Below are 12,419 nucleotides of genomic sequence, written 5' to 3' on the forward strand. Positions count from 1 at the left end.
GTGGTTCCCAACATTACTTGTTCTTTAACAATTCTTGTAAAAATCTTTCAATCTCCATATTTGCTCAAATTTATTATTTCAGCACAATGTTTTTCTAATTAGAAAAACATCCTTTAAAAGTATTGCAGTGGTCTGATTGCTGATTATCAGTGATTTATCAAACGTGAATAGGGAGAAAACAGGTGGGTTACATGAAACAGTTGCTCATCAAAATTCTGGTATTGTTCATCTTTTCTTCCTTTTCCGTTTTCCTCATTGTCTCTCTCCAGCCCCATTTACCCTAAAGACAAAGAGTTCTTCCTGAAATCTTCATGCCATTTTTTTGATTCTAATTCCTTTGACTACCCCAGCTTTTTGAAAGAAAATCCTTTACTGCCAAGTATTTCTCATTCACTGCTTTACTTCATGCCCTCCCCTTCAGAGTGCCAAATAGCACTGAATTCATCCTTCTGTGGCAACTGAAAAAGGACGTCTTCTCCCCTCCCACGCTAGCACTGACATTCACCTGGCTTCTCTCTTCTTCACCAGAGAAGCAAGTAGCTTAGTGAGGACTCAGTGCCTCAGGAAAGCACAATGGGTGCAGCCGATACCAGAGCCAGCTTCCAGCTGGTGACCATCCTGACCTCAGTCACGCCTGAAGAGTGGAGAGACGGGTGTACAGTGTGGTTTCACTTACTCCTCTTCATGGGTGCAATCAATAGCTGCAAGCATGGGGCTGATTGTGGAGAAGCGGACTGACTCATGTAGAGGGGAAAAAGTAGGAAAGATCCCCTACAGAAATTCTCGTGGCACCCCCAGTATCCTGGCTAATCTGACGTCCTAGATTTTAATCGGGGTTTCTAAGCATGTGCTTACAGGATGAAAATTTCTAACAAAGACATAAATTTGCTTTTCTTTTATTTTGGTCTATGTAGCAGTTTTATAGCTATTTTATTAAGGTCTCTAAAACTATGAAGAAACACTAATTATGAGATTTTGACACTCTGAACAAGGACCATTCATTGGCAGAACAAGCATCAAAAAACATTTATTGATCATCTATAAGCATTGTGCCAGGTCCTATAATGTCCTCTTTATTCTTCTTCTAAGGTTTCGGTGACCTGTGTCTATTTCTCTAATTAAATGGAAATTTCTTTTTTTTTTTTTTTTTAAAGATTTTATTTATTTATTTGACAGAGATAGAGACAGCCAGCGAGAGAGGGAACACAAGCAGGGGAGTGGGAGAGGAAGAAGCAGGCTCCCAGCGGAGGAGCCTGATGTGGGGCTCGATCCCATAACGCCGGGATCACGCCCTGAGCCGAAGGCAGACGCTTAACCGCTGTGCCACCCAGGCGCCCCTAAATGGAAATTTCTGATGAGGGACTTGAAAGCTCTCCAATGAGCACCATATGTTCCCTCAGTTGTAACCTCTGCCCCAGTCATACAGACTCCAGCAGAGGTCACCTTCTCTCAAGTCTAGGCTTTCTTCAGTGTCTCTTGTTCTACCTGACATACTTCACCTCACCTCCAACCTCTAGCTTATTACTTCTGGTTAAATAAATAAATAAATAAATAAACCCCTCCAAAACCCCATAAATATATATACAATATATACATATTTTATATATAAATAAATTTATAAATATATATATATTTATAAAATTGCTTCTGATTACCTTTATTTTGGTGATGGCTCTCAAAGCTAGTCCAGCTTTCCGTACTAGTGGTGGTTCAATGAGTTGTAGATGAATGTCTATGAGGATTTAAAGGGATTCTTCAAAAGTCCAGGGAAGGGTATTTTAAGGTGTTTTTTTTTCTTACCTCAGTATACAAGTTCCTGAGATTGTCACAAACAATATTAAGTACGTTTTAAATTTCCTTTTCCTTGAGTTCTTAAAAATAGTACTTATTAATGATCATCTGCTTAAAATCAATCTGTATTGCTCTATGAAGATATTTAACGATGACAATGCGTTAGAAGCATATCACTGTATTTTCTCCATTTTGTAACATGTCTAGTATTAACTCCATATGTTCCCCTGGAATATATTTGAAGTTTTTTAGTTAAAAACAATCAGGGCTCCAATGTATCTTTAAATTAAATTTTTATGTGTCTGAAATATATAGCATATTGCTGCCTTGAAAGTGGTATGCCGAACTTTCACAAATTATCCAGGAACAAATCTTATTTAGAAAAATTCAAATGCAGAGGCCAGAAATCAGTTACTAAAGGCTTCACAATTCCATTTAATATTTAGCATGATACATAGGGAAGGAATAGAGGATGATTTTTGCATTGATCCTCACACAGCAAAATTATAAGAGTTCTGTCCTCTTTGATTATTAGCACAGAAATAATCTATTTTAAGCTTTTGGGTTAAGACTTTAGTCCAAGAACCACATGTTTCTTTTTGTGCCTGTATTTACAAAACTTTGCTAAATATTTTGTATGTGTTAAAATAGAGAATGGAAGGCATGAGTTTTAAGAGCTAGTAACAAAGTTTAACAATCAAATAGAAAATAGAACATTAATGTTAAGAAAATGCTATCAAAAGTAGGAATAAATTAACTGGAAATACCGAACTTAGCATCACAAAGTGCTAAAGTCTCTAAATCAGTTATCTTGTGAGTTGTTTTTTTTTTTATATATACTCTTAATACTGACAATATATTCCATGAATAATGCAGTTGGGATGATTTCTCCTTATGTGGATTGCCAGTTCTGGAAATCAGTAAAACTGAAGAATGAGTTGAAAATCCTATCATCCTACCGAATCTACTAAAGTCTCTAAACATGCAATGTCTAATTACAGCAATTTAAGGAGTATAGTATGAGTAATAGCAAAAGTATTTCAAAATTGCTTATACTAAAGTCTTCTCCATTGAGTTCATCATTGAGTCTTAAAAAAAAAAAATCTTGGATGTGAACGGATATATAGAGATATATATTTTTTAAGTTTCCAGCATTGTGTGTATGAGAAACCACAATCTTCATGGGGGCAGGGGCATGCTGATGAGTTGCATGACACAGCTGTCATTTCTGTTTTGAATGCATGTCTTGTTTTTGAACCTACAAAAGTGTCTAGTGCATACATGTGTGTCCTGTATATGGTATTTTGGTCTGATAGTGTGTTTGAGTTCTTTCTGGCTCTTTTTCTAGCAGAGTTCAATCCACAGCTTTCTTCATTGGAGAATTTGTGAAATAAAAGTGAGTTAATTTGTGTTACACACTCTCTTAGATAACCTAGACCTACAAATTGCTTGGCTAAAGCTAAAAAAATAGAAGATTGTAAGAAACATATGAATTGACCCTAGTTGACCTTTAGCAAATTAAAAAAATACTTCTTTCATGTTAGTTTATTTTGCAAATTTTTCTGAATTATTTCATAGCTAACATCTTTTTAAAATCCACCTATAAAAATGTAATGTTTATAATATGTCTATACTATAATATCTCGCTATTCTGTGATTATTTTTATATCTTTTGCAGCCATGTAATTGCCTAAAAAATACTACAATAAAAAATAAAGGTAAAACATGGATTGAGAATGTGGAATCTCATGAAAACATAATCAGTCCTACAGCTCTATCACAGGCCGTATTTCTATACTACTTATTTCTTTCACTGGCTTCAAAGAAAGTTGAACTGCTAATGAAGAAGTTTGATTATCCTATAATATTAGATAATGATGCTTTCAAAAACAAATTCATATGTTTCTCAGCTGAAATTAAGGTCATAGAGCAAAAAGTAAACCTTATTTTTCTATATTTTGCTATATCTCCTATCTTTAACATTCCCCAAACAATCTTTCTTCTCTAACATCTCACAGATAGCAAAGGTAATTCTATGGATCTAAAGTAGTAATACTATATTTGTTAAATTCACCTTTTTAAAAAATTTTCTACTGTTTTCAGTTTTATTGGATCTAGCTTAACCCAACCATCTAAAAAGAAAAAAGAAACTTGGGAATGGGATACTTAAACTCATTATTTAGCTAGTTGGCTTGGCTCAAGAAGCAGAAATCTTGCTATAAAATCTAGGGACCACTTTCTTTCACCATACACTAAAATAAACTCAAAATGGATTTCAGACCTGTGAGACCTGAAAGTATAAAAATCCTAGAAGAGAGCACAGGCTGTAATGTCTCTGACATCAGCTATAGCAGCATTTTTCTAGATATGTCTCCTGAGGCAAGGGAAATAAAAGCAAAATTAAACTGCTGGGACTACATCAAAATAAAAAGTTTCTGCACAGAGAAGGACACAGTCAACAAGACTAAAAGGCAACATATGGAATGGGAGAAGATATTTGAAAATGACATATCCTATAAAGCGCTAGTATCCAAAATGTATAAAGAACTCAAAACCCAAAAAAGCAAATAATCCAATTAAAAGATGGACAGAAGAAACAGACATTTCTCCCAAGAACACATCCAGATGGCCAACAAACACATGAAAATATGGTCAACATCACTCATCATTGGGGGAATGCAAATCAAAACTACAATGAGATATCACATCACACCTGTCAGAATGGCTAAAATCAAAAACACAAGAAACAGCAAGTGTTGGTGAGGATGTGGAGGAAAAGGAACCCTCTTGCACTGTTGGTGGGAATGCAAACTGGTGCGACCACTGTGGAAAACAGTACGAAGGTTTCTCGGAAAATTAAAAATAGAACCACCCTATGGTAATCGCACTACTGGATATTTACCCCAAAAATACAAAAACACTCATTCAGAGGGATACATGTACCCCTTGTTTATAGCAGCATTCTTTACAATAGCCAGACTGTGGAAGCAGTCCAAATGTCTATCAATTGATGAATGGATAAAGAAAATGTGGTATATATACACAGTGGAATACTACTCAGTCATATAAATGAATGAAATCTTGCCATTTGCAACAACACAGTAAGAGCTAGAGACTATAATGCTAAACAAAAGTCAGTCAGAGAAAGACAAATATCATATGATCTCACTCAGATGTGGAATTTAAGAAACAACACAAATGGACAAAGAAAAAAGAGAGAGACAAACCAAGAAACAGAGTCTTAATTGTAGAGAACAAACTGATGGTTACCAGACGGGAGTTGGGTGGGGGGGATGGATGAAATAGGGGATGAGGATTAAAGAACACACTATCATGATGAAAAAAATTAATAAAATAAAATAGTAATTTTAAAAATCTAGGGACATTTTGAGAGTCAGTAGATCTAATAATAGAATTCTAGAAACCAAATCAGGAAAATAATGAATTTGTCCCCATAACTCCCAGATCGTTCATATTTATACTCAAGGGAATTATTGACTTTTTGTCTGTGTCAGTGTCTCAATTCTGAAAAATGATACCATGCAGCCTATTTGTAAGGCCAGTTTTGAGAGAGGAAAAATAACAACCCTATAGTTAGCTTTACGTCTTGAAGGTATATTGGCTCTGGGTCAGGGCATCTGGTTTTGAGCAGCAGTAGTGAATGAATGTCGTACTGAGTAGTGTTGCCCTGAGATTCAACTCTTCCTCATGTTCTTAATCCCTTTTTCATAGTATAACATTTCTTATAGAATAGAATTTTAGGAAATTCTTAGAAATTAAATGATGATAATAAATGGCCATGAGTTACAAGATTTTACTTTCTGATTTACCTTAATTGTTCTCACTTGATTTGACTCAAAACATTGTCTCTAGGAATTATCATTCTTTGTCCATTGAAACTCTGCTTTCTGAGAAAGTTGAACATTTATTGTCTGACTCCTACTGGTGGAGTTTCTGTGAATATGGCATACCATGAAAGTATTTGGTTTCCATTTGCCTTTCAGTGATAAGGGAGGAGGTGTGATGCTGATGCTGATGACGGAGTTACTAAGTAACTCACTTAAGATCAACAACAAACATTTATTACGCGGCCACTACATGGCCATCTCCACAACCCAATGGTGGGTTTTGTTGCTTCAAAATAAATTACACATTAGTACTTAGAAAACATATAAAATATTTCTATAAATAGTATTTGATAACAATGCTTTGCTGTTTCCTGGCTCCATTAAAAAAAAAAAGGAATTGTAATCTTAGGAAAGCTATCACTCTCCCATTCAATATCTAACACAGAGGATACACAGGGGAAATATAACTTATAAGACCACTATCTACAAGGAAGAGGAACGAATCCTTATCTTTGACAATTTTATGATTCTCTAATTTCCTACCATAGAACTTCTATGTAATTCCATTGTCTTGGTTTAAGCCAAAGGTTGTCTTCTACATCACTTAATCTTATATTAAAATCTTTTCTTTGTTGTATTTTTATAATTCATGAGTAGTTTCTGAAATGGACCTGCTTTATAGTGAATTCTGCTGAAGGAGATACAGTCCTCAAAGGCACCAGTATGCTTCCTTGATGTACAAATATGACAAGCATTTCTATGAGCTATATTCTTTGCTCCAAATATTCCCTATGCTCCACTTCATCGGCCTTAAAGATAAGAAAGGGTAAAGAGGTTAATCAGGAAGTTAATACCTCGTTGTTCACTGAGAAAAATTTAAAACTGGAGAGTAAATAAAAGATCTTTGGATTTTTATGACTTACTTCATACAAGAGACCACTGATCTTGGGCACTCATTAAAGATCTCCATTAGCCTTAAATAAAACTTGTAGCCATAATTACTTCTTACTATGAAACACACAGAGAACACTGATTTAAAGGACATGTTATGGCTGAACATATTTAGCGGGAAGATTGACTAATATAGCATTTTTCACAACTGAAAGCATTTGTAGACCCCAATATAGTTAAAGATTAAATGGAAGCAGAGATATTTCTAAGATGCCACCAAAACGACAGACTTTTGAACATGTTTGAAGAGAAAAGTTACCTGGTAAAGTCATCGTACATCCTCAGCCTCCACCACCAAAGGGAAATTGTTCCAAAGGGAACAATTGCCAATCATGAGACTCAATAGGTTTCTTTTTTCCCAACCAATAATTAAGATATCTCAAAATTTCCATTCTATTTAAGAATACTGTCTCATTTCTCTCTACAAAAGAATAAAGCAAATGAACTCTCACCAGAAAGACTGCTTGAATGTTAAAGGTGCTTCTTCTAGCGGTGTGTATGTGATAAACAAGTTTTGTCTTGTATACTCGTTGCTGGAAACTGCTGTTTAAATGTTAAGCTTCCTCTGGAAAACCACTGGCTTCCCTATTCTGTACTTGAGTGATAAGATAATGAAAATGCTTTATTTCGTTTACAGACAATGCTAATGAGGAAGAGCTGGAAAAGATCAAGTAAGGTAATGGCTTAGCATGTGATCTTTCAGCTTTTCTTGTTGAGAAGAACTATCAGCTGCATTTCCAAATCTCTTTCACACCTCTTCCAACTGTACTATAGGATTTCATCACTCTTGTTATTTTTTGCCCATAAACTTCAATCAAATCATGTGATGCTTCTTAAGTAACTAGAAATCACACTGATCACTCACATCCATATCACCCTCTTGCTATTGCCTGGTCCCTTCTCAGCATCATCCTCAGCATCTGGTTCTGTTGTGTGTGCCACAGGGTCTAGAAAATGTCTTTGCTCCAGATCAGGAATAAAATGGTCGGGTTAGGGGAGAGACCACTCCAGAGAGAAGGAAAATTCATGTAACTCTCTGTCTTTGTTCACTGAAAATTGAGTCTGAGGTTTTCTAAACTCAAAATCCTTCTAGTGCTACATCTTTAGAGTCTGTAATGAGAAGAGTTTTCCAGCATGGCCTCTTCCCACTTCGAGAAATACTAGCTCTTGGGAGTGAGAGGAGTTTATGGTTCCTGTAACTTACAAAGACCTGACTCTTCTTATAACTTGTAAAATATATAAGATATAAATTAAGCTTCTCATTTGTTCAGTGGCAATATCACTCTTGGACACAAACAAATACCAAGATGAAACTGACTTTTATATGTAAAGTCCTTGAAATAAAGGGATTTTATTTGTAAAGATCTTTGTTCAAATTTCTATTTAAAAAGTCAGTACTCATTTTTAATAGTGAGTAATTTTTTTAGACCCTGGAACATGACAATCTTTTTTTTTTTCCCATTCCAATTGAATCATGCTATTACTTAAAATTTTCTTTAATTTTGTCATTTTTATTACTGTGAATTAAGAAAATACTTACATCAAAATGTTTTTGTATTTATGATAATTCTTAATTTGCTTTAACAAGTGTTTCTTACTGTACAGTTTCTTCTCAATTCTTATAGTATTAATGACTGAAAGATAACTTGGCTCACAAAAAGGTCAGGGCCACATTAAAAATCACCTTTAAATTTTAATAAAGTGAAAAGCATTTATTAGAGAAAGTTGCTGAGTATTTCTTACTTGGTGCTCACTGTGTTTTTTATCAACCAAAATAAAGTTTCAAAAAGTCTTGAACATTTCAAAAAGAAATATTTGCACTGTTCATGTTTGTATTACATATTTTTCTTTGTAATTGTATTTCAAAATTAGTATTATATGAAAAGTATGTATTTTTTAAAAGTCATGTAATTTGGCTTCCCTCATTCTGTGTCTATATTATGACATACCTGTATAAAAATGATATGACATTAATAGATATCAATATTTTCTCTTCCAGATGTAGTTAAGATGTAATGTTAGAGCAGGATATTATATAGTATTTAGTATTAATTAGTATGAACGATCCATTTTATTGTAGTATAAAAGGAAGAATAAATATAAAGATTCTTTTTAAATAATTTATTTAATTCATATTTAAATTTAATTTTAATGATAAATTAAGTACATAAATCCACATCTTTTCATTTGGTCTACAAAAAAATTAAAATGAATAATAAACATCTGTTCAGCACTATCTTTACATCTAAAATTCTTAAAGTTTTAATTTATTATTAATAAGCCATTTGTACATTTAGACTGGTACATCTTTCTGGCTCACCATTGAAGATACAGAATTCCGGGTGTCTAGCTCTGCACTTACTGGGATACTTGGAAGATTATTTTTAGTTCATATGGTAATATGTCTGGGTTTTTGGCCTAAGGGATTTTCACTTGTATAAAATTTAGTAGGGATATTGAATGGTGAGTAAAGGAAAATCAGTCCACTCATTTGGTGTTTTTCTATGAGAACATACTAAACACCTGGTAATTCATTCAAATCGTTACTGTTCCCTAAAACTTGCTGTATTCATCCATATTAGTGTGATAAGAACAGAGTGTCAGATTCAAAATCTGGGGAAAGTTTGTAACTTCAATGACCACATAGTCTGCCATCCTTCACACACAATGAAACCGCTTCCCCAGTTCCATCCTCCAAGGATTAAAGGAAGAAGGATGATGTTCAAGCAAATTGTGCTTCTGGAGAAACTAAGGGATGAGTGACTATACTGTGTAGCATTGTGTATTACTATGTTACTATTTTATGGAAATGTATCCCTTTTCTAATTATTTCAATCTTACCCTTAAAGGTCCTTGTGTCTAAATTTTTTTCCTCTTCTGTTTTTGGAAAAAGGACATAATTTATTTGCATTACATTTAAATATAGGTATTTTATATTTGATACAACTGTCCACAAAGTCAAAGGTGTATTTTTCATATAAACAGGTAATTTTCATCTTTGGAATCTTGATTTATGAGAATGAGGTCTCCTGCTTTTCTGTAGCCAGGCTTTGATATGAAGCCTGTCTGTGAGTACCAATGGTGATTATAAAGTCCGAGAATTATGAACTTTGTGGCAAAGAATTAAATAGACAGTTAACATTGCTAGATAGTCTCTCTAGGATGGAGTTTTTCTTCCTCTTCTTGTTTTCTTTTGTTTTCAGGAGTGACATAACCATAGAGAGGGAGAGCTAAGTTGACATAGTTATTTTTTTTAAAAAAGATTTTATTTATTTATTTGACAGAGAGAGAGACAGCCAGCGAGAGAGGGAACACAAGCAGGGGGAGTGGGAGAGGAAGAAGCAGGCTCATAGCGGAGGAGCCTGATGTGGGGCTCGATCCCATAACACCGGGATCACGCCCTGAGCCGAAAGCAGACGCTTAACGACTGAGCCACCCAGGCGCCCCGACATAGTTATTTTTTAAATATGCACATCTCCCTGGTATACAAGTGAATCAGCTCATGGCGTTTCCCATTACTTAAATATCTGTTCATCATTTTCATCATCTTGCCAATAATCGACTCTTTCCATGGAAATTATATGACTTGTGGCATTCTTATAAAGCAGGATAGTATGTACTACTGAAAACAAGAGCTGAATAGCCAACTTGAAGGCAGGGAATTATAACTGCTGTTCAGGACTGACTTAATGTATCATTTGGAGTAATTGTGTTACCATCCAATGACAAGTAGGAAAAGAAATATACCTGCATTTACATCTGAGAAGCAAGAATGTATAAAATACATGCTATATTTGAATGGTATGTTAACCAGTAAATAATTATGAATTCCATCATCTCCTCTTCTGGGGATGATAACATCCTTTAAAACTCTCCTTCTGGTTTTCCACAAGCTTATTTTCCATGCTGCACATTGGTAATCCTGCCCCACATTCAGCTGTTAAAGAAAAATGTTATTTTAAGAAGAAAGGGATCAGTGTCTCCCTAAACTTGGGCAACTGAATAATTAACCTAGTCAAAGAGTTCTACTTACGTGACAAAATGCATTTTGGCAGAGAAACGGTAATGCTTTGAATTATTGCAATATTTTATTCTTTAGAAGAAGCTTATCATTGATAATTTATTCTAAGGTTAAATTATTCAACAAGAAAGTTTCATGAGCTCAGAAGAGAAGATGTATATGTGTTTTGTGAATAAATTTTTTGGGGTCAGACAAAAAATAGAAAAAATAATGAAATAATTGCCTCTATCAGACAGACAGTAAGCAGAAATTATTTTATACTATATTGTGTGTGTGTGTGTGTGTGTGTGTTTTAATGGAAAAGAATTAGTTTATTGATGAGTGTGATAATAAACTTATGTGCTTTCAGTAAATCACTTTAATTACATGAGACATAACCGTTGTGATAATATAAAGATATACACACTGCAACTCATATTCCCAACAATAACAGTTTAGAAATGTTTTAAGAAGAGTTCATCCTTTGAATAATATAATATGGACTATGTGATCATGTCTCATTAGCATATCTTCTGTTACCTGATGGCTTATTTTTTTAGTAATATATCTTTTTTATAAAGATTTTATTATAATCACTTAGCATAATTTTAATGAACTATAAAACACTATTCACTGGTGAATGAAGCAATTTTTAATAAGACTTTGGCAAGGATATTGTTAATTTAAACTAGAGAACACTTTCAACTCTGAGTCTGCAGGGCGTAGTTAAACCTGACACCTTGGATGACACGTTAAAAATGCATCAGTGAAAACCTCTAAGTGCTTTAATTTAAGAAATGCCAGAGAAGCAGATTAACGCATTTTTAAGTATCTCACACAGTCAGTCTGACATAGTGAAAAAAGTCATTATTTAACAATTATCAGGTTCTTTCTCTAAAGACCTCATATCCTGATAATAAATAGATGATTTTTTAAAACCTGCAAAATGTGCGAACTTTCTTGGTCATTGACTCTTTCAAATGTGAGTCACCCAAATGGCTTTTCTCTGGTGTCTCAATTCAAATTATTATGCAAAAATCTTTGAAAAAATTAGATGTTTACATATTTTCAAAGGGAATATATAATTCTTTTAGAAATTCCTACCACTGTTTATACTTCCAAATCTGTGTTACTTGAGAATGCTGTCAAGTCAATCTCATAATTAAGGCTTCTGAGATTCCAAAATGCAGCAAAGGACAAATAGCACGAACATTTCTACTATAAGAGATGATTTTTACCTCAATCAGCTAAACTCCTAAAATTTGTAGTGAGTTTATTTAAAATAGAGATATCATAATGCCAATAAATATTTTATTATCCCCAAAAATACATGGAGCCACAGTTAAGCTTTATGTTGAGATAATTCTTTCTCTTGCTGTTTTGACAGTATTTCCCCATAGGTATAAAATATCATACATTTTTATATATTATAATTCATAACTACAGGGATTAGCTGTAACAGTGGTTTTACGTTTATTTGACCACTCATTGAATTTTTAAAATGTTGTGGGTCCTTGAGGGAGCAAATCTGGATGAGTCGGCACAAAGTGAAAGGACAACACGTAATCTCAAGCAGAGCGTGAATGCCATGACACCAGCATGCTAGCTCCAAGATGTTTAATTGTGGGTCGTTGATTGGCCTTCACATTGCTCATCTGTGTTACCCAGTGAGCTGACAATTTCCCAAGCTCCTTTCTGGACTGATCAAAGGGCGGGAACCAATACAACTCGGCTCCAGGATAATGGAGCTGAGGGTTGGTTTGCGAGATTATATGGCCTCCTAATTCAAAGATACACATTTGTATATATAATAGACATCAAATATATCT

The 12,419-nt window shown here is 34.2% G+C and overlaps 1 protein-coding gene across 11 annotated transcripts in view; it reads left to right on the top strand.

The window, feature by feature from the left end:
• MCTP1 (multiple C2 and transmembrane domain containing 1) overlaps window positions 1-12,419 on the top strand; it is a 501,045-nt gene that overhangs the window by 279,328 nt on the left and 209,298 nt on the right. For 9 of the 11 annotated variants that reach the window (XM_045796258.2, XM_045796260.2, XM_045796261.2 and 6 more), the window contains exon 6: window positions 7,228-7,266. The exons of the other annotated variants lie outside the window; for them this stretch is intronic. In XM_045796258.2, coding sequence (XP_045652214.2) covers window positions 7,228-7,266 — 39 coding nt within the window. The remainder of the gene's footprint in view (window positions 1-7,227; window positions 7,267-12,419) is intronic. 11 annotated transcript variants of the gene reach the window in all.

The sequence above is a fragment of the Ursus americanus genome, chromosome 5 (genome assembly GCF_024610735.1).
Source record: "Ursus americanus isolate L20-20 chromosome 5, mUrsAme1.1.p, whole genome shotgun sequence".
Taxonomy (NCBI): Eukaryota; Metazoa; Chordata; class Mammalia; order Carnivora; family Ursidae; genus Ursus; species Ursus americanus.